This window comes from Heptranchias perlo, chromosome 25 (assembly GCF_035084215.1).
Source record: "Heptranchias perlo isolate sHepPer1 chromosome 25, sHepPer1.hap1, whole genome shotgun sequence".
Classification (NCBI taxonomy): domain Eukaryota; kingdom Metazoa; phylum Chordata; class Chondrichthyes; order Hexanchiformes; family Hexanchidae; genus Heptranchias; species Heptranchias perlo.
Window position 1 is genome coordinate 24,915,642 of NC_090349.1, and position 27,993 is coordinate 24,943,634.

At 38.9% G+C, this 27,993-nt stretch overlaps 2 protein-coding genes across 2 annotated transcripts in view; one reads left to right on the plus strand and one right to left on the minus strand.

Annotated features, from left to right (window-relative positions):
• Positions 1-16,278, minus strand: si:ch211-110p13.9 (uncharacterized protein LOC562347 homolog). The gene is made up of 4 exons (XM_068005769.1): positions 15,586-16,278; positions 3,138-3,267; positions 2,119-2,252; positions 1-1,623 (listed from the first exon to the last, which is right to left on the minus strand). The coding sequence occupies exons 1-4, from the start codon at positions 15,703-15,705 to the stop codon at positions 727-729; spliced, it is 1,281 nt and encodes a 426-aa protein (XP_067861870.1). The 5' UTR covers positions 15,706-16,278; the 3' UTR covers positions 1-726.
• The window catches only part of zcchc8 (zinc finger, CCHC domain containing 8), a 26,334-nt gene continuing 14,542 nt past the window's right edge, over positions 16,202-27,993 (plus strand). Inside the window, exons 1-8 of the mRNA XM_068005767.1 lie at positions 16,202-16,400; positions 18,122-18,164; positions 18,710-18,784; positions 18,894-18,999; positions 19,103-19,180; positions 25,739-25,842; positions 27,589-27,654; positions 27,767-27,827. Of these exons, the coding sequence (XP_067861868.1) occupies positions 16,226-16,400; positions 18,122-18,164; positions 18,710-18,784; positions 18,894-18,999; positions 19,103-19,180; positions 25,739-25,842; positions 27,589-27,654; positions 27,767-27,827 (708 nt within the window). The 5' untranslated portion in view covers positions 16,202-16,225. The remainder of the gene's footprint in view (positions 16,401-18,121; positions 18,165-18,709; positions 18,785-18,893; positions 19,000-19,102; positions 19,181-25,738; positions 25,843-27,588; positions 27,655-27,766; positions 27,828-27,993) is intronic.

The following is a 27,993-nucleotide window of genomic DNA, read 5'->3' on the forward strand; positions in this document are numbered from 1 at the left end:
TCAAATAGCAAAACGTACTTTAATTTGGAAAGCAGGTTATAGTTTGACCTTCAGTGTTTCTCTGCAGTACAAAACTGAACTGCTACAGAGCCATTAGTGGCAGGAGAGTGCAATTGCAGCATGGCAAGTTTACATAAGCGGATCCTATTATAAATGTGTACATAGAAATTTATAATGGAACTGTCTATACATGTAAGATTCTTAATATAAGATATCATTATTGTACTTTAATAGAAATTATTAGTGTGAAAATGAACAAAATAAAAGATGGCTATGCAATTGTAAGAAGAATTGAAGAAGCAATTCATGGATACATGGAATAATTTCAGACAATAAGTAGTTTGATGGATCTACAGTTTAGTATCCAAATCGTACTTACAGACTGAAACATAAACAGGGACCAGATTCAAAATATAAATTTTTCTGTTCTCCTCACAGATGCTGACCTGCTGTATGTTTCCAACATTTTCCATCATTGCTTCAGACTTCCAGCATCTACAGTATTTTGCTTTTCTCACACATAGTCTATTGCTTACAAATTTTCCACTGCATTCTCTTTCTTGGCAACAAACCGAGTTTATGATAATGGGAGTTTAGCGAAAGTACATCTCCAAATGCCTGTGTAGACTTCCAAAATAATTTTGAACAGTAAAAATCATTTAACTTCTTCAAAAAAGGTACCAGTGACATCCAGGTTAAATACTGTCCAAATTCCTACTTAAAATCCTATTTACAGATCAAGCTAGAGTACAAAACATGAGCTACACCAGTGATTAGATTATGATTGGCAAACTCTAATATAAGCAGCACTATGGGATATTCACTTTGCCGTTTCCACAAGGCAGAATTATCATCAAGCCCCATCCAGCTTAACAGCAAGACCTTCATTGCTTCAGGAAATAGTTTGTCTACCAGTTCCTCAGCAGGTGGTAAGTCTGTGATTCTGTCGATGTGGGTTGTTTTAAACTCTTCCACTTGCCTGCTGATACAGACATTAGCAGAATAAAACTGATGTCCCAACCAATTACTTACAGTATAAAGCATGTGACTACAATAAATAGAATTAACCCCTGTTTCAGTGGTTTCTGTTTTGATAATGAAGTCTTCAAGATGGGTCAGAAGTTGCAGCATCATATCAGCCAACTTCTGTGCAGATATGGTTTCACTTATTAGAAGTTCTACAAAATCAAGTAACAGTATAATTGCTTTCTCGTGTTCCTTTTGTATTTGCATTGGTAAAATTTTAAAAGCCTGATAAACTGATCTAAATTTGATGGACAAAGAATCGTAACCCAAAGCCTCTACATACAGTGAGTTATCTACACAAGGTTCTTCAGTTTCTTGTAAAATTCTTTCTTCTTGAACACAGTAGTTATGGTCACCCTGATTAACAACACTGTTGTTGTAGGTACAATCCAAAGATGAACCAATTGTCCTATGTATATTAATATCAGGTACCAGATTAGCACCTTGAATGCTTGAATGTAATGCAGAGGAACTTTTGCGGCTCCTTATTTCAGGAAGGCAATTTTCAAGCTGTTCTTCAGTAGGGAAGTTTTGCAGAATCTTGACATCATATTTTTGATTCAGAATGGGGTCATTTATTCTTGCTTTCCACAAATCCTACCACAAGAAAAAAAAGTTATTATGGTAGTCCAAAATATCAGATAGCCATTTAGTTTGATTGAAAACATATCTCTTGCACTACTTTTCACAAAACATGGCTCAACACTTCCTGCTATCAATGCAATTGAAGTCAGGAATTCAGCAGTTTGGCAAGGCATATGTCACTGGTCTAAACCCTCAATCATCCACTCTGTGGTCTTCCATGTTTGTGCTACACATTATACTCTCTCTCTGTAGCTGAACACATTTAAGATCAACATTTCAATCGATAATACATTTAATAAGTGTCAAAAATAAACTTTAAATATTGTAAAACGCTGTAACTTTTTACAACATACACATTAATAAAGCAAATGGTGATGGAATTATCATTTTAGATTGCATTACATTTAGCACTATAATTAATGCCAAATATTGCTTTATAGCTGTGGTCTAGTCAATAGCAGCAAAATCTTTTACAGTTGACATTTTTCTTTCAAATGCTAATAGTACCTGAAGCACAAGAAGGACTTCTAACTGTTGCTCTTTACTGTACATCTCAAAAGCAACTCGAAACAGTCCCTGAATGCTGTAAAACCACAAATTGTTAACCATTGTTGGTATCTTCAGTCCTTCAAATCGAAATTCTGAAAATAAATATTTGCAGAAATCATAAATATGAGAGGAAGAGAAATGGAGACGACGCAGGCTGGGAGGAGGCTGCAATCAACTTTTTTTGTGGACAACCTGCAGATGTCAAGGGCAGCAAAGGATAGGCTAGGCTTTCATCAGAGTTGTGGGGAGGTCACAGTAAATGGCCAAGCCAGCAGGTGAAATGACAACGTATAAGAGAGGTAATGCTGGTAGTGGAATAGTAGGTTACAAGTCAGAGGAAGTCACGATCAAACTGTATAGCACTCTGGTTAGATCACATCCTGACCACTGTGTCTAGTTCTGGTCATCAAAACACAAGGGAGACATTTATGCCCTGCAGGTAGTGCAGAGAAGAGCCAAATGGCTGATTCCTACTGTCAGGGATCTGAATTATGAGGAAAAACTAGACAAACTTGGATGTTTCAGACTTGAAATGAGGCATATGAGAGGTGATCTTATTGAAGTATGCAAGATAAATCTAGAAAATTATTTCAAATGAAGATGCGAGAAGGACAAAGGGAACCTAGGTTCAAAGCAGATTTAGCAAGTTCTTCTTCATACAAAGCATGATCAGTACATGCAATTGACTTCCAAATGGAATAGTAGAGGTGAACATCATGGAATTATTTAAGAAACAATTGGATAAGCAGCAATGGGGGGACTTTATGGTCTTTCTGGATCGACAAACTAGGAATGGATGAACTAAGATGGTCCAAATAGTCTTCCTCATCCTTAATTATGTTGTGTATATGCAGGACATAGCAAAAGTGAGTAGTCAAACCTAAAAGAAATGTTTTCCTGCTACAAATTTGCATACTCCTTTGAGTAGTTCTATAGATTCTACTTTCTGGTTTCAAAACAAGAATTAATGGTCATACCTGAACTAAAGCTGAGCTTAGTTGCCAATCCTTTCTTTGCAAATTTTGCATGAATTCTTGGATGATTTTCAGTGCGGATGCCAGTTTTTGCAACAACATCGGCACCAAGAAAAAGGGGGGTTAAGTTCTCCTAAAGGTGAGGGAAAGAGAAATTTTAAAAATTAAGAAATGTACTACTGGATATAAAATATATAAACCATGTGTTTTTATTTTCTTCTGTTAGTAAAAATGATATAAGGTGCATGGAAAACTAAGTTGATTCTCTATGACAGACTTAATAATCCAATACCTGAGCAAAGTAGGTTTACAACTTTCTGATTGATCAGCCAGTCTGACTCATTGACGAGGCTGGAGGGGTAGATCAGTCACTGGGGGATTGAGAACCTTCCGATTCAACTCCCTACTAAACAATAACCCAGCAGATAGGGTGATCCTAGCTGAACAAGCAGTGGGAAACTAACCAATGCTCTGTGCTGTTAATCTGTGGGATTTTAGCCCTTTAAACTCCAGTTGTACCCCTATGCACATTTGTGGATCCCAAATCTTTAGTTTTTGCAAACCTGTACTTAAGTTCTCTAGGCAAAAGCAATTGGGGTATGTCCCTACTAGGGAGAGCATGCCGTATCAGGCAAATTAAAATTATACTTGGGTGCATTTTTCAATAGTTTGATTTGGAGACTCTTAAGCGTGGTGATGAGTTTTCACACATGTTTGACACCCAGCTAACCAAAAAATACATTTCCAATTGGAAAATAAAGTAAGTGACCATTAAGCATAACTAAGGTTTGCTGTCCAATCTTTTCCTCCCCAAATGCTAAATAATATGTTCAAAATTAAAAGGATGACTTGGTCTAGTACATTTCCCTTGCTTAGCGCATTATAGAGCAATACTTCAACGTACCCACATGAAGCTGGATTGTCATCTAGAAACAATCAAAATACATTAACAAAACCAAAAATCTCTATAAAGCAACAATATTCACTACAACAGCAGGATAACATGTCATTATATGTACATACTAATAAGTTGCCCGTAACATTGTCCAGTCAGTTAATAAGTACAAGTTTTTTTTTGTGTGCAAGCTGATGACAGTTGGGAGACTTCAGAAACTCACTCCCCAGAGCCACCTAGTGACCAGAGCCTGCAACTATAACAGTTGATGTAGCAATTACAAACATTAAATGTGACCAAAAATTGTGACAACAGGAAGCAAGGTTTTTGGATTGAAAGTTTGTGCCCTGCAGTAGATTTTTAATATAGTATTATTCTGTACAGGAATTATTTTACCCAAATAACATTAATTATATGGGAGACAAAAAAGTCAATCTCTATTGTAAGCAGAAAACAACAGCTGATCCGAGTCAGCTCACACTAGTATCTTACAGTATACAAAGCAATGCTGAAATTTGATCAGTAGCAGAGAAGGACAGTCAAATTTCAGACATCAGCATAACAATTCTGGAAAGCATTACTAATTTTCAACATATATACGGATAGGTATACCAAATCTAAAAACCTCAAAATGGATGTTTCTTTCTTCACCTAATAATTCATTAATATCAAATAAATTCATTATAGCAAATCAACCTCTCTCTTCCCTTGACCAGGAAGAGCTGAACTGCAATTAGCTAAATAATTATTAAATCATGGATTGGTTTTACGCTGTAGTTTATGGTATTTTGAGAGTCGGAGGCAGGTATTTTTCCCACGATAAACTTCAGCAGGCCTTCTAGAACAAAGATTTTGAATAATAAACCTGCTTTGAGCAATGTGTTTGTTTTATACCTGCATGACCTTTTCTTCAATTCATTGTTCAATCAGAGAAAACAAAGCAATTACCAAGCCCTTACATTAAAAAAGTTGTTCTCCACCTCTTTAGGTTCACCTCATTCCCCATGTACACCTTTCTCCATTCAAACTGGCATGAAATGATGCTATCTGAATACCAAAAGTTGATGAGACTGGACAGATTTTTCCAGTTTCATCTGAGGATCTGATGGAGATTAGGAAACCAAGACCCCACCAATTCATGGCAAGCACATTGCTATATCAATATGTTGTGTCACCAGTCTGCCTACAGAAGTAGTTTGTTGATTATGTCCAGGATAAATAAGCTGCATCTAAAATATTTTTTTAATACCAGTAACAGATCCATGTAACTTCCATGTAGCCAAATAGTTAAACACTACATCAGATCATTACATTTTAGTTTAAAGATGAAAATCCAGGCAATCCATAATAAATCCAGGCAATCCATAAGTAATGCAATTTTACAATGAAAGTGATTATTTGAGTCCTATTAGAATATTATAATTTTGAGTCTCTCATTTTAACCTATTTAAATGTTTTTTTTAAAAAAGTGTTTCTCCGTTCTAGAACAAAATCACTCTTCTGGAAATCTGCCCATTTGAGTGGTCCCAGAACAAAAAATAGGAAGAGGCATGAGGTCTGCTAGTGGTGGGCCAGAAGCCCGGCAGAGCTGAAGGCCACAATGGAACTGGAGCAAGTTGCATGAGTTCTTCTTAAACAAAACTTTTATTTTCTTTTTTTTTTTAAAAAGTGTTCTTAAACAGATTTTTCAGGTTTAATGTTTCAGGTCTCAGGAATCAACGAGGTCTCCCTTAGCCCTCCCCGTTTCTTTGCTATAAAAAAAAAGAAAAGGAGAATCAGGAGGATGGCCACAGAGATGTCAGGCTCGATAGGCACCATAGGCAACCTACGGCCTTCACGTCTGCAGTTCCAGATGGGGCTACTTCACTGCGACCCTTTGGCAATGCTCGAAAAGGCTGTGCTTCCCTCGTGAATCAAGAACAGAGTTGCGTCAACTGCCACATAGCTGTAGGCACAGCTCATATGGAAGGCCTTCATTGAGATCTGCACCCACTACCAAATGACTCCCGCCACCCTTTGGCAACAAACTCAACACTGTCACTGGACAGGTAGCTCTCCGCCACAGCAATCGAGGCACCCATTTAGAGATTATTCTGCTATTCCTTTGCACAGGCAATCCCCAAGTTTCCCCTCCACAAATATCCTATGGCCTACCACAAATGGGCCAGCGGCCCCATTTCGTGGGCGTTAATGCCAGAAGGCACAGAAAATTGACCCCTCTGTGGGCAATTGTATGGAATCCAACCCAAGTTTCAGGAGGCAGTCTTTAATGTGAGTGACAACAGATATTAGCAATAAAATACCCATCACATGAGTTTAACATTACTTCCCTATATGTTCAGCTGTGAATAACCTTGCAGGAGGAGAAGAGGGTATTGTGGTACCTCCTGCACATAGCTGGTATGTTGATTGTATTCAGTGCAGTGAGGGCAAGGTGACTGCAACAAGGATAAAATGTTTATTATAGTGTATTGTTGCAAAGCACGGCAGCTTCCTATTATCTTAGCTATCCTGGAGAGGTCAGTAAACTTGTCTGGTCATGAGAGTTGCAGGGGGTGGCATTCACTGCCAAGAACATCTTCTTCCATGGAGCCTTGATCATGCTCCTCATGGGCCACCTTACCTAGGGACCAAAAAGCTGGGTCCTGCTTTGCCAGGTTTTGGCACCTCAACTGAAGAGTTTTTAAGTTTATGGGTTTGGTTCCCTGGAGAAGCACCAACCTCAGATATTGTAGTAAACCACATTGTTGCAAACAGAAAATAGCTGCCATAACCCCTTCAGCTACTCCTGCCTTCCTCTTCCGCTGGATGCAGATGATCAATTGAGGACACTAATGGCAGCGGCAGACTTCCATGAATATTCAATGAGGCTGTACTTGTCTTTCAGATAGAAATTTGCCTGTCCCACGGCAATATTCAAAGAGCAGGGCAGTTCTCCTGGTGTCCTGGCCAACATTTATCCTGTAATCAACCCTACTAAAACAAATTAATTGGTCATTTAGCTCATTGCTGTTTGTAGGACCTTCTTGTGCACAAAATGGCTGCTGTGTTTTTACAAAACAATGACTACAGTTCAAAAGGAATTCATTGGCTGGGAAGCACTTTGGGACATCCCAAAGACATGAAAGTTGCTTTAGAAATGCAAGTTCTTTCTTTACTGAGAAAACTGAATTGGTTCTCAGCAGTGTAACACTAACACAAGTGTAGTTCCAGTACTTTTTTGGCAGTAAATCCACCACTGAGGAAATGCTAGCCCAATATTTTGAACATTAGAAAACCGATCTTAATTAAATGGTATTGCAACAGATAATTAAATGCATTTTAGGTATGTAGGAAAACTATAGGCATTCTGGACATACTGCATTCTAGGAAAGTTAAAATATCCTTGTATTCTGGGAACTTGAGCACAGACCCGTTGGTACAGGCAGATGTTCTAATTAGGCGTTAGTGCCAGAATTAGCTAGACCTGCATTTATATAGCATCTTTAATAAAAGGGATATGGTCCAAAGTATATCGTGAACACGCATGAGGAAACAGAAGCTGAGCCAGTGTTAGAGATTGAGAAATAGTAAGGAAAATCATTTTACACAGAATTATTACTTAGATTATTTCTGTAGTTTAAAAACCCTAAAATTGAAAGTGTATCTGTATAAGAGGCATTCTCGAAGGCCAGCTGGCGTTGTTTGCATTTAGATTCGCTTTATCGCTCTAAACTGGAGCCTCAATATTGTTGTTTTGGTAGCATGGCTCCTTTCGTGTAATCTTGGTGTTTGTCGTTAGTTTATATGTTGAGGTTCATTTAACCATTAATAAAGCTTCAAACATTTGACTGCATGTTTGAACTCATTCACATTCCTAACACCAGCAAGGCAGAAATTAGGAGGGGTAATTGAAAGCTTGGTTGAAGATATGGGTGTTTGAGAACGTTTTTTTTAAAAAAGGTGGAGAGTTGGAGAGGTTTTGGGAGGGAGTTCTAGTAAGAGCAAAGTGGCTTAAGGGTCTATCACCAGTGGTGGTGCAAAGGGGGAGATAGATTACATAGAAAATAGGAGGAGTAGTAGACCATTCGGACCTTCGAGCCTTCTCCGCCATTCGGTATGATCATGGCTGATCCTCTATCTCAATACCATATTCCCGCTCTCTCCCCATACCCCTTGATGTCTTTTGTGTCTAGAAATCTATCTAGCTCCTTCTTAAATATATTCAGTGACTTGGCCTCCACAGCCTTCTGTGGTAGAGAATTCCACAGGTTCACCACCCTCTGAGTGAAGAAATTTCTCCTCATCTCAGTCCTAAATGTCCTACCCCGTATCCTGAGACGGTGACCCCCCCCCCCCCCCCCCCCCAAGTCAGGGGGAACATTCTCCCTGCATCCAATCTGTCATAATTTTATACGTTTCAATGAGATCCCCTCTCATTCTTCTAAACTCGAGTGAATACAGGCCGAGTCGACCCAATCTCTCCTCATATGACAGTCCTGCCATCCCAGGAATCAGTCTGGCGAACCTTCGCTGCGCTCCCTCTATGGCAAGTATATCCTCTTCGGTAAGGAGACCAAAACTGCACACAATACTCCAGATATGGTCTCACCAAGGCCCTGTAAAACTGCAGTAAGACATCCTTGCTTGATTGCACAAGAGGCCTGAGTTAGAAGAACAGAGCACTTAGTAGAGGATATAGGGCTGGAGGAGATTGTACAGATGGGTAGGGGAAAAGTCACAAAGGAATTTATAGATGAGGACAAAGATTTTAAATATAATGTCCTAGGGGACGGGGATTCAACACAGGACTGATGGGTGAGCAGGGCTTGGTTCAGGACAGTACATGAGTGGTAGAGTTTTGGACAAGTTGGAGTTTACAGAGTGTGGAAGATGGGAGGCCAACAAGGAGTTAAATCTGGAGGTGAAGACGACAGATCAATAGAATGATCAATGTGATTTAACCATGGGTAGATGGTCCAACAACCCTGCCAATAATCCTGATCTCGGGAAAGCTATCTCCCTTATCGCGATTTAAGCACTACAAACCAGTAGGGGCAAATCATCTAATGGAGCATCTATTCTTTGTCAAACTAATTAAAATCATGCAATTATAGTTTCTAATGTTTGTACAGTTAAATTGCATGCTGGGAAAGGATTCATATGATTTAATTGATCATCTTAATTGGTCACTAACAGACATGCCTCGCAAGTGGAATTTTCTTTATCATTGCTAAGGTCATACATTGCCCATCCAAAGGACAAGTTTCAGAAGATTCCAACAAGTTCTGAAGCAAGTTAAGAGAAAATGTTATCATACAGGTTAAAAGAAGTTGTAAAGAGTTTTTGAAGCAGAATGTTTCAGAGTGGAACTGAGAAAGTTCAAAATGTAAGTGTTTGAGAGAGAGAGAAAGAACAGAACATCCTAAGTGAGTCTTAGCTAATTAATGCATTTTGAAGTCTAGTCGGTGTTGTTTAGTATACTGTACAGTCTTTTGTTTGCCCAATAACAACTTGCATTTATATAGCACCTTTTAATGTAGAAAAAAGGTGTTCCTAGGTGCTTCATAGGGGTTTAAAATCAAGAAAAATGGAAAAATAAATTGACATTTCTAAGCAACAAGTACAGTATAACAATACAGAAAACCATATATGCAAAGTCAGGAAGGCCAGGAAGAGAAGAGGATGACTGAAGAAAGACAACAGCTACCAACAATGACTTGTCGCAGGTATCCCAAGATGAAGCCCAAGCATCCCACAGGAAGGCACAGCTGCCTGTGTCACAGCATTCAACCCATGACAAAAGGACAGGTTGTATATCTGATGCTCATGTCAAAAAAGGGGTATCTTTAATAATAGAAAGTTATCAGCAATGCATTGAATACAGACTGAAAATTTAACCTTGCTAAGCTTGAATAACGAACATAATTTTATCATAAACAAAATCCAGTTAATGCAGAGATATCGTGATACGCTTAAATTACTACTAGGCCTATGGTGATTTAGAGGGAGAAAAAGAACACATTTATTACATGTCTTGAATCTTCAGGACATCCCAAAATGCTTCACACCAAGAATTACTTTTCAATTGCAGTCATTTTTATGTAGGTAAACATAGCAGCCAATTTGCACAGAGCAAATCCCACATACAGCAAAGATAAATGACCAGTTAGTCTGTTTTGTTGGTGTTGATTGAGGGATAAATATTGGCCAATTTAGATTCTGTTGTTTGATATTAAGTATCCAATTGTAAGGCAAGGGTTAATCAGACTTGCAGCAAAGTTGCAAACTGACTTGAAGTGTGCTAATGTAATGCCACTATTGATTTGTCTTTATATTCTATTAATGTTTGCTTTTAGTCTTTGTTTGTTATGTAGGGAAGTACGATTCTTAAATTGTAATATCTTAAAATAGTTACAAGTGTACTAACATGGTGACCACTGAACTTTTGAACTTACTGACCCTCACATCAACAGATTTTAATATGAAATAACGATCTGCCTAATGAGAGAAGTTAATCAGAGACATGCCATTGCATACTGGTTCCTAAGTTTCAGGGAGTTGTAATAACTGATTTGGGTGCAAGGACAAGGACAACAGTAAGTCTGGCAAAAGAAAAACATTCTCTTTTTAATTAAAATTTAGAATCAAACTGGTGCTAAATGATACAGAATCAAAGACAGACTTATAATTAGTAGTTTGACTTTGTAGGATAGCAATTAAAAGTAACAAGACAGAAACATATGATAAGATAACAAACGGGAGGGAGTCAAACTGATCTGTTAGCTCAATGGAAAAAGAGTTTGTTAGTGAGAAAAATCAGCTTCCAAACTGAGTTAATGATAAGGCGCGCGCGCACACACGCACACACACACACACACACAAAACGTAAGGAGAATTTGGATTCCAAGGTTCGATCAACCTGAATACTGAGCTCAGAACCAACGCATTTTGAGTCCCCAAACAGCAGGTGTGATTGTAAGCACTACATTTTTAAGTGTATGCCGAAGTACTAGTGCATGTATTTTATACTTAATAAATGTATGAATGCTTGACCTCAACGTTTCAAGAACCTTATTGATTGAGAAATAGACAGAACATCTAATAATAAATAAAAAGCACCCCCTAACACAATCACTTCACTGTGATCATCAATACTTAACCTTGTGACATGTTAATTGTATTATCATAGATGTTGTTAAATATAGTGTTAATTAATGCACCTTTGTGCTCAACTCCATCCTTGATGCTCTGGCAAGTAAAAATTAAGTTACAGTTCACTCAGTGTTGTATTATATATATGCCATCCAACAAAATTCAGAAAAGCAGACAGACAGCATCAAAAAGCTGACAACTCATAACAATATAAATTGAAAAACAGCCCTAAATAAGGGCCAATAACTAATGCCACTGCTTGAATGAGAATTACTGAATGTTAGGATATTTATTAATGTTTTGCAATCACATTCCATAATTCATCCTTACAGGACATACGGAAAGTAGTTACAATGGGAGTGGATTGGGACATTAACTTGTCTGCAACTATATCCGATATTCCATCAGTTTTATTCTCTCCCCCTCAGATTTCATACTGGCACTTTCCCTGTCCCAATTCTTAGTGATATTCCCAAGAGGACACTAAGAATATCCCAACACTGGACAAACAGGGGACTCTCGGGGGGGAGGAGCTAAATACGATTAAAATCACTCAGGAGATGGTACTCAGTAAAATAATGGGACTCAAGGCGGATAAATCCCCTGGACCTGATGGCTTCCATCCTAGGGTCTTGAGGGAAGTGGCAGTAGGGATTGTGGATGCTTTGGTGATAGTTTTCCAAAATTCCCTGGACTCAGGAGAGGTCCCGGCAGATTGGAAAACTGCTAATGTAACACCGTTATTTAAAAAGGGTAGTAGGCAGAAGGCTGGAAATTATAGGCCAGTTAGCTTAACATCTGTGGTGGGTAAAATTTTGGAGTCTATTATTAAGGAGACAGTAACGGAACATTTAGATAAGCATAATTTAATAGGACAAAGTCAGCATGGCTTTATGAAGGGGAAGTCATGTCTGACAAATTTGCTTGAGTTCTTCGAGGATATAACGTATAGGGTGGATAAAGGGGAACCAGTGGACATAGTGTATTTAGACTTCCAGAAGGCATTCGACAAGGTGCCACATAAAAGATTATTACTTAAGATAAAAAATCACGGGATTGGGGGTAATATTCTGGCATGGGTGGAGGATTGGTTATCGAACAGGAAGCAGAGAGTTGGGATAAATGGTTCATTTTCGGACTGGCAACCAGTAACCAGTGGTGTTCCACAGGGGTCGGTGCTGGGTCCCCAACTCTTTACAATCTATATTAACGATTTGGAGGAGGGGACCGAGTGCAACATATCAAAATTTGCAGATGATACAAAGATGGGAGGGAAAGTAGAGAGTGAGGAGGACATAAAAAACCTGCAAGGGGATATAGACAGGCTGGGTGAGTGGGCGGAGATTTGGCAGATGCAATATAATATTGGAAAATGTGAGGTTATGCACTTTGGCAGGAAAAATCAGAGAGCAAGTTATTTTCTTAATGGCGAGAGACTGGAAAGTACTGCAGTACAAAGGGATCTGGGGGTCCCAGTGCAAGAAAATCAAAAAGTTGGTATGCAGGTGCAGCAGGTGATCAAGAAAGCCAACAGAATGTTGGCTTTTATTGCTAGGGGGATAGAATATAAAAACAAGGAGGTATTGCTGCAGTTATATAAGGTATTGGTGAGACCGCACCTGGAATACTGCATACAGTTTTGGTCTCCATACTTAAGAAAAGACATACTTGCTCTCGAGGCAGTACAAAGAAGGTTCACTCGGTTAATCCCGGGGATGAGGGGGCGGACATATGAGGAGAGGTTGAGTAGATTGGGACTCTACTCATTGGAGTTCAGAAGAATGAGAGGCGATCTTATTGAAACATATAAGATTGTGAAGGGTCTTGATCGGGTGGATGCAGTAAGGATGTTCCCAAAGATGGGTGAAACTAGAACTAGGGGGCATAATCTTAGAATAAGGGGCTGCTCTTTCAAAACTGAGATGAGGAGAAACTTCTTCACTCAGAGGGTGGTCGGTCTGTGGAATTTGCTGCCCCAGGAAGCTGTGGAAGCTACATCATTAGATAAATTTAATGAAGTAAAGGGAATTAGGGGTTATGGGGAGCGGGCAGGAAATTGGACATGAAGCTGAGTTCGGATCGGTCAATGCCCTGTGGGTGGCGGAGAGGGCCCAGGGGCTATGTGGCCGGGTCCTGCTCCGACTTCTTGTGTTCTTTAGATTTGTGGTTGGGATCAGATCAGCCATGATCTTATTGAATGGCGGAGCAGGCTCGAGGGGCCGATTGGCCTACTCCTGCTCCAATTTCTTATGTTCTTATGTTCTTATTCCCTTTCCTTCTAACGTCATCCATTTCCCTCCCTTTTCCGACCATCCATTTCCCATTCCTCTTCTCTTCATTTTCCCCATTCCTCTCCCTCTATCACTGGCATCCACTTCTCCATCTGATCCAATCCATTCAAATCCATCTCCCCATTCCCTTACCATATATTCTGTCCATCCATTTCCCTTCCTTCCATTCACACGGTCATCCCTTCCATCATGCTCTCCAATGACTAAATCAGTCCAATGGCTGATTTACTGGAATTAGGTCCATTTCTCCTCTCTGTGCTGCTCCCAGCACCAATGGCTGGGATTGCAGCCTCTGTATAATGCAGGCAAGAACTCCCATTCTCAAGAGTTTCTGCCTACAGTAAACAGACGCTACAACCCTTGCAATTAGCACTGGGAGGAAGCGGAGACAAGTTCTGATGCATTAGCCATCGGAATCGGGAGGTATAGGACTCGGGAAGAGAGGAGCCCAGCTGCATCGATTTTTCTCAACAAATGCTCTGTATCACGTCAACAACATTTCAAAACTTAGATTTTTCAATTTAAGATTTAATTTCCCCTAATTTGTTGTGCATTTTGGAGAATATGCTCATGTGAACATACAAATATACTGCAGTACAAAAATAATTTTAGAAAAATATAAAACAGCTAAAAGAATTTAAGATAGTCATTTACATTATTCTCTAGCTGCTGGATTTAGACAGAGGTGTTAATCGTTTCTATGAATTAATCAAATTAACACATCTGGCATTTACAAATGCAAGAACTGAGGCTGTTAAAGGGTGCATTGTATGATGTAAAGGACTAGTCTGCTTCCTTTGACAGAGCTCAGTAGTGAGTTAAATGCTATTTGGGAATACCAGGATATTGTGGGTTGTGCCCCAGCGATGGTGGCTGCAGAAAGTACTGCACTGATGGGATTCTCTGTAGATATTTGGAATTTTGCGCACACACTCACAAACAACTTTTAGGCATTCTGAAGGTGTCTTAGCCTGGGCTGCAGGTCAGGGAAAACAGGTTTGCTGGGCTAAATTTGGACATGCAGACACAGGGTTGCCAACGCTCCAGGATTGTCCTGAAGTCTCCAGGTATTAAAGATTAACCTCCTGAACACTGCTATAAGTGACAAGGAGAAAAATCATGAGCGATTAAAATAAAATATGTGTTTTTTTCAATTTCTTTGAACACATTCATTTATTAGTTATAAAATAATGGAGATGTGGGAAAAAGATTTTGACTGGGCAGGGCAGTAGGAAGTGGGAGATCATGTGACAAAACCAAGGAATACAACCAACCAGAATTAGCAACCCGAGCAGACAACACTTAAAAAAACAATGATTCTTTGCACAAAATGCAAATGATTGCCAATTATGTTGTATTTCAGTCCTGCTGTGATTGATCTGGCTCGTTTAACTATCAATATAATTTGGTCCAGAACAAATGGGACAGTCCAAAAGAGTGGCTGGATATGAATGGTAGACCCTGATCCAATTTTTTAACATGTACATGTAAGAGAAGGTGGGAGAAAGGAGAAAAATGTGTTATATTCTTTAATATAGATTATTTACTGGAAATTTTAATACAATATATCTTACACATGAACATTCCTCAATCCTACAGTTGTGAACTCTTAACTTTGTTTTGAGCAAGTCAGATGCACTACTTAAATTTTTGTTTAGCCTAGACATGGAATTTGTCTGTTGCCAAATAACATTGACATTGTCTCGTGTATAATTAACCACCCAGCATACCACACAAAAGCAGAGAGAAATGAACATTGTGAATATAGTCATGAACGTTCTGTAGTCACTTATTTGAATAGAGCAAGAAAACAATGATGCATATATGCATTGCTCTAATACATTCAGTTGCAACAGATAACAAAAAATGATACTGAATTCAATGCTATATCTGTTCTAAGCTTTTGCCATGCACTTTTCAAAAATTTAAATCTAGTTTTTAAAATTTCTTCAAATGAATTAATTTGTAGTAGACATACATTAATTAACTGCTGTTATCATACCCTATTTATAATGTAAATTATATTTTCAAGAATTAGGAAAGTTACATTTTATCACCCAATTCAGTTAAGACTGTGGCACTTTATATAAACATAATAAACTCTCATTTTATTATTTTAAATGATACCAACCTCCACCTGAAAATCCTGACACACCTTAATTGAATTGGGAGGGCTCAAGAATACAAATCTGAATTTCCTGAGACCCACACTCCATTCTGGTAAACACACGGTACGTTCAACAGACGCCATGGTTCATTTTTGTCACATCCCCTCGAGGAACACAATAGGCCAACAGAATTACTCAGATCTCAACATGAAGCTGGCCACAGTTTCCAGTCAAAAAGAAACTCCAATATAAAAAGAGAAATGCACAGCAAGTTGATCAGCACCTGAAAGAAAAAGGCGAGCGTCTCCGATATTCTGACCCCTTATCAGAAAGAAATTCTGGGCCCACAAGAATCTCACTCATTCTTGGCTTAGAAATTTAACCGATTTTTTATATAACTCGCTCAACACAGCTCTGCTGTTTAAGTGACTTTTTCATCCGTCTGGCTCTTAATGTTGACAGCTCCACATAACAATTCGTCTTTATATCCATAAGACCGTCATTAACGCAGTTCTCCGCCTCAGCGAGACACCAATATTATCAGCAATAATAGTCACCAACTTAAGCCAAACAACTCCTTCGTGGTATTAGTTCTGGTCACGATTGCTTGCACTCTGAACTTCGCCCTTTAACCCGGCGGACGTCACACCGCTTAGTGACAAGATGGCCGCTAAGAGGGTGGAATTGGATTTTGGGGACCGCAAATTGTTCGAGGAGTTTGAAGATTCAAAACCTTCTCACGTCCGTTTTTACGATTCCGAAGATACGGGCGAGACGGAGGCTATGAGGAAGAAGCTGCAGGAATGCGAGGAGAGCGTAGGTTACTTGCAGGCGGAGAATATCCTTCCGTTTAAAGGAAATGTGACTCGCAAAATCAAACGGGGCGCCTCAGGAGCGATTGGCTCGTGTCGGTGAAGTCGCGTAAAGTAGACGGGATTAAACGGGGCAGTGCGGCCGTTTAACGGCGTGCGCTCGCTGCTCTCGAGTGTTCGTTATCGGTCTGTTAGATCGCGGTTACCTGGTTTTAAAATGTGATTTTGGTTTCACTTCTTGGTTTGGCTTCACCGGATAGGCCCAGAACACAGGCCTGCGAATCATCTCATTGTAGCTTCATTTTCATTCCTCGGGAATCCGACCGCAGCAACTTCCTGGGCTGGAAACGCGTTTTTTTTAACCGTTCTGTGCGGAGTGGTTGTATGATTTTAATCCATCTAGTTTGGAACGCATTTAACTCGATCTAATTTTGGAGTAAGTACGTTTGCGGCATTAGATGTGTTCATTCAGAATGGTTGTAAATTCAGTTGCGTTGAAACTTGCTACTTTTTTCAGTCTCTATTACACCTGCAGAGTTTATTCATTTCTGATCTGATGGCTTTTGATGAGCCCGTTTACGGTTAATGCATGGAGTAATATACATTTGTATGTTTCAAAACCTTAATGTCTGGCGTTACTCCAAAACTTTCTTGATAAATGTCGCAATGAGGGTTATGGTGCATTCACATTGCAAATTTAGCGTTAGTGTAAAGGGTTAATTTATGGACCGTAAATCGGGTGTGAAGGTCCGAACTACCTCGAACGTAGTAAGAGTCTTTCTTTCACGCTTGACTCTGGATTCAGTCTGTATTTACACTAACTGTATCGTAGGTGCAAAGCCAAACCGCTTCACATGGGTACTACAGTTGTAGTGTTAATGCACCTTTGAACTATAGGTCCTGATTTGAGATTAGTACCTGCTTGCAGCTATGTGGAACTGGTGGACCTGAGTTATACTGTTTGGTCCACAATATTCTCCAGTCAGGAAAAGCAGACAGACCCCACACATAATAGTACCAAATACTGGTTAAATTTTAATGTTTAGCAGATTACTATGCAGACATTTAAGAATATTAGAAATTGAGTTCACCAAGTTCTGGGCAGCCTGTTTGCTTAGCACTAGATGTAGTCATGTAGCTGGTGCCCCTGAAGGAGCATGAGACAACATTCTTGAACTGGTCTCCCACCACTTAGTAAAATGTGAAATATTATCACCACATTCAGTTATACTATATATTTTGCATTGGTGTAAAGCTAAAACTGTAAAATGTGTAGTAATATCTAGGAAAAATAAATCTGGCACTTTGTTTTGGTGCCACAATAGGTCTCTGTCCATTTTAAACGATGATTATTGTAAATGCATGGAGATTGGGTGCAATCTTATTGTTTTTCTTTGGTTATCAATGATGCTGGCTAGTATTTTTTTATTATTTTGATGACTTGTGAGGCGTCTAGAGTAGCCCTTGGTGATTTAAGTTTGAAGTTTAGAGAAGGAAACGTAACAAAGTATTTACAGCTTACTAGCCATTATTTAGTAAATAGAACATTACAACTATTACAGTATTTGGTGTGTGGTAAAAGATTGGTTGAATAGTTTACAACTAGCTTTGAGTGTATTTTAATGTACTAGTCAAATATCGTATGACGTCCTGTCCATGGTACACTTGAAAAAGGCTTTTTTTAAGTGTTTGATCTTGAATGCTTATTGTCAGTATATTAGGTTTTTTTCCTGAACAATCTGTATACATCAGGAACTGAAGAGGAAGTTGAACTTGTTGACCCAGCCAAGGTAACGTGAATATTACAAGAGCCTAATATTTTGTCGTGTTTTCTATAATTATCTAGAAATGAACAGCTGCATTTAGTCACACAGATCATGTAATATTTTCCTTTGCATACAATGATGTCTCCATATGTGTCAATAGTGTATATAAATATTTGGCTAGTTCTGTTTTCTAAATTTTTCTTAGCTATTGATAGCTTAAAAGACTACCATTACCTAAAATCAGTTAATATATCTTAGGTTCAAATCCTATAAACAATAAACAAAAGATGTTTTCTTTACATTTATTGAACTGGCTTTCTGTTTTTTTTAAAAAGCCCTCCTCTTCATTATGCTCCAGCATTCCTCACATCTGCAATCGTTGCAGGTTTGAGATTTTTTTTAAAGGTTCAATTTGGGTGTTGCTTGGCATATTTGTGCAATTTAATCAGATAAAAGTAATACGTTTGGTGGTTTGTGTTTGACTTTCACCATAAAGGTTAACTTGGATTGGATTCCATATTCTGCAAGTTTTGAAAGTTTTCATTAAACTTCTAACCTTTCTTTGCCAGTAAAATAGTTGTGAGTGACTCCAAAACAGATGGTCCAATGGTTCAGATCTTGTTTATGAACAACAATATTTCAAAGTAAGTTTGAGTTTAAACATCATCTCTTTTTTTAAAGTTTTGCTTCCTGCTTTGCAGTATTTCCAGTTTGACACCAACCGCTCTGATTTGTGCAACAATTTAATTTCAGGCAGTTTCATCAAGAAATTGAAGATTTCATTGCAGGTTTAGCTGAAAAATATGAAAAAGAAACGCAAAGTGATCCTGAAAAAACATCATTTAATGTGAAACCTCAGGTGAATAAATGGAATAAGTGAAATCATTTGAGAAAATACGGATTTTGTTCGGATAGAATTGTTCTTTAAAATGTATATATAAAATACATATATTTCTTTTCAGCCATCAAGTGTGCTGCTGGAAGAGCACCTTAAATTGAAAACCTCAAATACGGTAAAGAAAATAAAAGATGCATTTCATGTAAGTGACATCCAAATATCAGCATTATTTAATTACTAAAAACCATGGCTCAGAACTGAAGTCACAATCTCTGAGCTGCACAGATCAGGAAGACCTAGGTTCGATCTCTGCTCTGTGTTGAGTTTGTTGATCTCGGCTCGGGCAGCTGTAGGAGTGATGCAATTTGCAGGAGTACCCCTGGGTTAGGGAAGGACAACTTAACCAGCTATTTGCTATCCAGTAACTCCTATTGCAAGTGCACGTGGATACCACATGAGGATGGGATTAAACTTAGTGCAATGTGTGGCACAGTCATATAGTCAATTGCCACTCACTGTTGTGGCTCATTTGAATAATGGTCTCTTGGCAAAGCAACAGAGAGATCATGAATTCTATCCAAATTATTTAATCTTCTGAGGGGATGTTCTGCGGAGTTTCTCCCAGCACCAAATGTAGGCAAGCAGAATTCCAGAATATCTAAACGTGCAGCCTACTTTATTCAATCTTGGTTCCTTTCCATGGTCCTCGCAGTTTAGAAACTGTTACATTCCCTATGATATTTGGTCATGTCGGTCTCCAATTAAAACTTTCAGTATTGTGCCTAACTGGACATTGGCCAGTTTTTTTTATTACTGAGTGAATCAACACAGTATTAACTGCTATGTCAGGAGTCTTTCACATATGGGATAGAGGGGGAAATTATTCTCTTTATTCTTGTTTGCAGTTTGGTAATTTTGTACTTGTGGTACTTAGTTCTGTGCTCAGTCTTGCATCTGCATTCTCTCAGCATTTTAAAGTCCTGGATCATGCCCCCTCTCAATCTCTTCAATGAGTCTCTTCATAACTAAGTACCAGAAATGTCCCTGTTACATTTCTTTGATCCCTCAGTAAAACATCAATGTTTTTTTGAAGGTAGTGTGGCCGAAACTACACATGATATTCCAAATGTGGTATCACCAATCACCTATACAAGGTTAAAGTAATTTGTCTTGATACATAAATACCTTTGTGATGCATCCTGGTATTTGATTAGCTTTGTTGAGGGGCCCCAAATTGATACTCTTTTAATGCATTGTAATTAATCTCCTTTAATATTTTTTCTGTACCTTTTATTAATGTACACTTCGAAACAGGATCTCTTCATCGTGTCTACGTATTTAACGTTTCCTGTTCAAATGTACGTTGCTTATGTTTAATGTATTTAGACTAATCACTTGATTATATAATTTGGTGTCACCTGCAAATTTTATATTACAAGCATTATCCTCTGCCATATTATTTACGTAGTGTTAACAGTAGGGAAACCAGAATTGATTCCTGAAGAATTCCAATCTTCATTGTCCTTCTCTCCCATACAGCTTTTCCATTTATCAGCACCTTTTTTCCATTACCAAGTCTGCTGTATTTAGAGGAACATCGATAGCATCTATATAAACCTTATGACTGTTAGCCTAATACTAGTAGTGAGGAAAACTTGGTCCATAATTTACTGGCTCATGTTTCATACTGTTTTTCAGTATTGGAATAAAATTCAGTATCTTCCAATCCTCGGATGCAGATCCCATATTTGTGGAACTCCTAAAAACATAGATCGCAGCAATACCTAATTCCTCTTGTTTCTTTGAGAATTCTATGGTGTGTCCTGTCTGGTCTAAGTACCATTAAAAGTTAATTCCTGGAGTTTCTTTTTAATGTATGCTTCACTGACATCTACCTGTATTGTGGAATTCTGAGCCAGTGGCTAGATCCAAAATGCCACAAGCTGTTTTTATTTTGGTGCTGTTTTATTTTTGATTTTGGGAGACCAATGTTTATGAGCTGGCTCCCTGCATTTACATGGCTAAATCTGGCTTCCTTATCCCCGTGGCAGACTGGGTCTGCTACCAGGATAAGGGAAGCAGACTTAGTAGTTTAAATGCCGGGAGCTAGCTCATGGATGCCAGCCTCCTCCAATCTGAACTAAAACATTGCCAGTATAAAAGAAGTTCTCGTCTTCATTTGTGAAGAGCAATGTAAAGAATTTAACATATCTACTATTTCTTGACACCTATAATGTTTCTGCTACGCTTAACCATCGAATGTCTTATCTGGTCTTTATCACGTGCCTACTACAGTGTATGTATAGCTAAAACATTTATTTGGATTCCAGTCTATAAATCTACCTTTCTATTGCTCTTATCTCTTCTGTATTCATTTTAATTATTGGAAACTGACATTTGCATAATTCCGAGTCCTAACCATTAATTGTTTTCTTGTATCTTTGCATTTTGTGCTGGTGGACCATCCAAACCTTATTGTATACACGTTTGTTTGCAGTTTTAACTGATCTTAATCTACTTACTTATGTAGAGCTAGCTTATAATGGCTACCACTGAATATTACTGCAACTATTTCTAACAATAGTTTTATATGGGGACATGTTTTAAACTCTCTTCTATGCACCATGCGCTATTCCACAGTTGAGAGGGCCAGCGGGTCATCTGCTCCCAGGTCTGTCAATACTGCTATGAGGTGATTCGTCTCCGATGATTCCCTCTTCCTGTTTGGGACAATACCCAATCTCTGCTGTGCTTCTGTATACGACTTGGCTGAAATCAGGAACTTGTTTGGGGGGTTGCAGGGTCGGGGGGAGCTCATATCATACTACCGCATGGCTTTCTGCATTGGTACACCAATGCACTATACACAGGACCTCCTCCAGCACTTGTATTTAGTGAATTAACAGATCAGATCACATTTGGCTCATAGTTTCTTTTAAATTGGTTTCCAATGCTGATCATAAAGTTAACCAATCTGTCTATCCTTGTGGTCCTCAGGTAAACAAATGTATTTACACTGGCACTGCAGTATTGAATATTGAGCCACTTTCTTTTACAAGCATATTCATTCTTGGTTGCGTTGCACTGAATTTAACTGAGATTATTTTGTGCCTTATGCTATTTCCAGCCTCCCTGTTTCTTAGCTGGACCTATATTGCCACAGGCAAATGAATCCATAAGTATTAATTTCCTTTATACTTTGATAGTGGTATTAACATTAATTGTGATATCTGTACAATACAATTCCTACAATGTTCTTGTCTGAAATTGAGCCAGGTAATTTATAATCTTACTTGTAATATGACTGTAGTTTTAATGTAATTCACAACTTCCCATCATAGAATCATAGAAAGGTTACAGCACGGAAGGAGGCCATTGGGCCCATCGAGTCCGCGCCGGCTCTATGCACGAGCAATCCAGCTAGTCCCACTCCCCGGCCGTATCCCCATAGCCCTGCATATTCTTTCGTTTCAACTACTTATCCAGTTTCCTTTTGAAGGCCATGATTGAATCTGCCTCCACCACTCCCTCAGGCAGTGCATTCCAGATTCTAACGACTTGCTGTGTAAAAAAAAAAGTTTTTCTTCTTATCAACTTTGGTTCATTTGCCAATCACCTTAAATCTATGCCCTCTGGTTCTTGACCCTTCTGTCAATGGGAACAGTTTCTCTCCATCTACTCTGTCTAGACCCTTCATGATTTTGAATACCTCTATCAAATCTCCTCTCAACCTTCTCTGTTCCAAGGAGAACTATCTCAGCTTCTCCAGTCCAACCACATAATTTAAGTTCCTCAACCCTGGAATCATTGTAGTAAATTTCCTCTGCACCCTCTCTGAGGCCTTCACATCCTTCCTAAAGTGCAGTGCCCACAACTGGACACATACTCCAGTTGTGGCTGAACCAGTGTTTCATAAAGGTTCATCATTACTTCCTTACTTTTGTACTCTATGCCTCTTTTTATAACGCCCAGGACCCCGTATGCTTTTTTAACCGCTTTCTCAACCTGCCCTGCCACCTTCAACGATTTGTGCACATATACCCCCCCAGATCCCTCCGTTCCTCTACCCCTTTTAGAATTGTGCCCTCTAGTTTATATTGCTTCTCATTTTTTCTACCGAAATGTATCTCCTCACATTTCATCTGCGTTTTGCGTTAAATTTCATCTGCCATGTGTCTGCCCATGCCACCAGCGTGTCTATATTCTCTTGAAGTCTATCACTAACCTCCTCACTGTTCACTACGCTTCAAAGTTTTGTGTCGTGTGCAGATTTTGAAATTGTGCACTGTACTCCCAAGTCCAAGTCATTAATATATATAAAGAAAAGCAGTGGCCCCAGCACCGATCCTGGGGAACACCACTGCACACCTCCCTCCAGTCCGAAAAACAACCGTTCACCACTACTCTCTGTTTCCTGTCCCTTAGCCAATTCTGTATCCATGTTGCTATTGCCCCCTTTATTCCATGGGCCACAATCTTAATAGCAAGCCTACCATGTGGCACTTTATCAAACGCTTTTTGAAAATCCATAAATGCTACATTTACTGCATTGCCCTCATCTACCCTCTCTGTTACCTCATCAAAAAACTCTATCAAGCTGATTAAACACGATTTGCCTTTAACAAATCCGTGCTGGCTTTCCCTATTCAATCCACACTCGTCCAAGTGACTGTTAATTCTGTCCCGGATTATCGTTTCCAAAAGTTTCCCCACCACCGAGGTTAAACTGACTGGCCTACAGTTGCTGGGTTTATCTTTATACCCTTTTTTGAACAAGGGTGTAACATTTGCAATTCTCCAGTCCTCTGGCACCACCCCCATTTACGGTATCCACGGATGTTTGGAAGATTATGACCAGTACCTCCGCTATTTTCCCCCTAACTTCCCTCAGCATTCTAGGGTGCATCCCATCCGGACCAGGTGACTTATCTATTTTAAGTACAGCTCGCCTTTCTAGTACCTCCTCTTTCTCAATTTTTAGCCCATCCAGTATCTATCTTGACTATATCTTCCTTTACCAAAATTCTGGCTGCATCTTCTTCCTTGGTAAAGATTGATGCAAAGTACTCATTTAGTACCTCAGCCATCCCCACTGCCTCTATGAGTAGATCTCCTTTTATGGTCCCTTAATCGACCCCACTCCTCTTCTTACTACCCGTTCACTGTTAACATGTCTGTAGCAGACTTTTGGATTCCCTTTTATGTTGTCCGCTAGTCTATTCTCATACTCTCTCTTAGCCCCTCTTATTTCCTTTTTCACTTCTCCTCTGAACTTTCTACATTCTGCTTGGTTCTCACTTGTATGATCAACCTGACACCTGTCATATGCGCTTTTTTCTGCTTCATCTTACTCTCTATCTTCTTTGTCATCCAGGGAGCTCTGGCTTTAGTTGCCCAATCTTTCTCCCTTGATGGAATGTACCTTGTCTGTACCCAAATCATCTCTTTAAAGGCCGCCCACTGTTCAATTATAGTTTTGCCTGCCAATCTTTGATTCCAATTTACCCAGGCTGGATTTGTTCTCATCTCACTGAAATTGGCCCTCCACCAATTGAGTATTTTTACTTTAGAGTGGTCAGAGTCCTTTTCCGTGGCTATTCTAAACCTTATGATACTATGATCGCTGATCCTCCACTGACACTTGCTCCACTTGCCCCACCTCATTCCCTAGAACCAAGTCTAGCTTTGCCTCCTTCCTTGTTGGGCCAGAAACGTACTGGTCGAGAAAGTTATCCTGAACACATTTCAAAAATTCCTCCCCTTTGCCCATTATATTATTGTTATCCCAGTCTATATTAGGATGGTTGAAATCCCCTGTTATCACTATGGCTTTTGCACCTCTCTGTAATTTCCTTGCAAATTGGCTCCTCTATATCCTTCCCACCAGCTGGTGGTCAATAGAATACAACCAGTAGCGTAATGGCACCTTTATTGTTCCTTAACTCTAACCAAGTAGATTCTGTCCTTGACCCCTCCAGGACATCCTCTCTCTCCAGCACTGCAATATTCTCTTTAATCAATACTGCCACCCGCCCTCCCCTTTCTTTCCTTCCCTATCTTTCCTGAGCACCTTATATCCAGGAATATTTAGTACCCAGGTTTCCGTTATCGCCACAACATCGTATTCCCATGTGGCTATTTGTGCCTGCAGCTCACCAACCTTGTTTACCATGCTTCGTGCGTTCACACACATGCACCGCAAACCCGTCTTAGACTTTCTTGTACTCTCTCTTGGTCTGACCCCACCTAATACCTTACTATTTCTTACTCTAGAGCTATCCTTCTCTCCTGATCCTTTGTTTCCCCTTTCCATTGCCACATCCTGGTGCCCATCCCTCTGCCAAATTAGTTTAAACCTCCCCCCACCCCCCACAGTACCCTTGATACAAAACAATCAGATTTTCTATATTCATTAAATATTGCATAAAATCTGATATCTCCATTTGCACTTTTGAACATATTTTGATGTCCTCCATACAAGGGCAATTCAGTTTTAAAATAATAGCACTCTGTACACCAGGTTTTAAATAATCTGATTTGAAGCTTTTTCTGTGTGCTAATTTAGATGAGTTGTTGACATTTGAAGTGTTACACTGAAGTTACTTTTTTTTCAATGATTTGATGATATACATTGAACATATGTGCAGTGCATTCCTTGAACTTTTAATGTGACAAGTACTGCAGTAGCAAAACAAACAATCTTTTAGTCTTTTGCCAACTAGTACATATTAGGAAAGTTTTATAAATTGTTTTCATGCAGGTTGTGGGAAGCGTTCAGTACTTCACCAACTTTTGCCTTGACAAACTCGGACAACCATTGCTAAATGAGAATCCACAGCTGACAGATGGATGGGAAATACCCAAGTATCCTGCACACTGAATGGAAAGCTTCTACCTCAGTTGACTTGTTTATTATCTATTAGAACAATATATTTTCTGAATTGATCCTGAACAAAATGGAAAACTATCTGGATTTTTGCTAAACATTAGGGATGTCAGTGTAATGCTGTAATGGGAGTTTGAGTAAAATATTTCTCTAAAATTCAGATGCTAATTTCTAAATGCAATTTTAATTTGTAGACTTCCAGATGTTCATAAAATTTTAGCAGCTAAGATGTTTTCCAATCTACCTGAAGTCTTGATCTATTTCACCACTTTATTAAAATAATGCTCCTGATCTCCTGAAGAGGAGGAAGAATGAGGATTTAAGTGCAATGTATAGAATCCTAGCTTTTTTTCAAAACTTCAACTTGTATCTGACTCAGACTGCCAGTTTTATTTAAACAAAATTGAGCAAGGGTCACAGTACTTTGAATGGTGAATGTCAGATCTTAACACAAGCAGCTTTTTTGATCATCTTGACTTACTATATATAACAGAATTACTCTATACATTAATTAGTATTCAGTCTTTTGCACCGAACACATAATTTATTTTGGGGTAGAACTTGCTCCCGAAATAACGGAGGAGCTCAACAGCACACTCCATTTTTAATGGCGAATTGAAGGAGCAAGTTCTCGCGTTTGCACATGCGCACTAAAACGCAGAAATCATGAACTTGCTTCTGTTGGTTCACCGGCAGTTTGACAGCTTCGAATTAAAGGGCCATCGCACTCCGCAATCATTGAAATGACTGAAAAATTGCAAACTTTCTCATCCACCCAGCTGGAAAGTAACTAATTATGCCACCAAACAACTACACTTAAAACCTAGCGTAGACCTTTTTTTTTTAAAAGTGTGTTTAGTCTTAATGACTGCCAAACAACTAAAAATTAAATTTTAAAAATGTGGAGCCTCATATTACTCTTTATTTTAATAGTTTTGGTTATTTGTTTTTAAAAATTTTAAAATTAAGAATTTTTTTTTACTTTTCCGTTCTATCTCTTTTTATAAATGGCTTTTTATAATTTTTTTTTATTTACAATGACTTCCAGAATACTAACTTTAAATGAATGAAGTCTGCTTGCCTGCTTGTGGGCATGACTTCTCTTCCTGACAGATTTTGTGGGCGTGCCTTCTATTCTCTCAGACTCTTCCATGTGCATCGACTTACACAGTTCAGAGGCTGAGTTGATAGTGCACAGTTTTTTTAAAAGTTCAAAATCAAGCAAGTCGACACCACAGAGCCCGCAGTAAGTACATTTGTTAAATTAATTTGCAGGAGCTGCGGCAAGCGTTGCCATGCCGCTCTGTGCAAGTTCTGGCCCAATATATTTTCTTAAGTGATCTGCACAGTAAACAGGTTCTTGCACGTTTGTTGGAAATGTCATGTTCAGTAATAGGAGTGTTACAATGTGATGTGCAGAACTCAAAATATTATTGTGGTCATCACTTAAGATCATAGTAATTATCATTAATCAAGTGGCAGGAGTACTTTAAGTAATGGTCCAGATGCACAGGGCTAATAATTTTTCATGGAAAATGACCAGATTAAACTTCTCCCGTAGTTGTTGTAGCAACCCCTCAGTGCTTTTCTTTATATAAAGAAAATTGACTTGCTATTGAGCATGAGAAAATCTTGTAATGCAAAGTTTATTAAGGCCAATAAGTTTATTTAAACGTATACGTGGGTTTTTGTGGAAATGAGTAATTCCTGAATGCGCTGTAAAGATACCAGCAAGTCTTCGCCCAAGTTGTATCCTTAGATGGACAAGAAGTGGGATTGAAAGCTAAGAGGTATGTATAAATGCATGGGCTTCAAATCTCTTATCGAAGTAGATATTACAATATGTTCTTCTGTTAAAACACATTATTAACTTGGGGAAAAAACACGTTTTGTATCAAATAGGCCAAAGCCTTGTTGTTTCAACTGTGGTTCAACAGAACATCAGTTAAAAGATTGCCCAAAGGTAAGATCATCATGACTTTGTAATGAGATTTTGTTCCAGATGGGTAACACTTATACACATCAAGGTCATGTAGAGGTCAAAAATTTGTTTGCCTATTTTTTCATGGGAACTTATTTTACGTCAAGGTGCACACATTTCTGTGAATGTGACCCAACTTTTTTCCCCT

Excerpts from the sequence above, each read along its gene's own strand:
- si:ch211-110p13.9 (XM_068005769.1), bottom strand. The coding sequence starts at position 15,705 with ATGGCGTCTGTTGAACGTACCGTGTGTTTACCAGAATGGAGTGTGGGT. Across the intron at positions 3,268-15,585 it reads GTCAGGATTTTCAGGTGGAG|GAGAACTTAACCCCCCTTTT; the intron begins GTTGGTATCATT and ends CCTCACCTTTAG. Across the intron at positions 1,624-2,118 it reads AAGTCCTTCTTGTGCTTCAG|GATTTGTGGAAAGCAAGAAT; the intron begins GTACTATTAGCA and ends TTCTTGTGGTAG.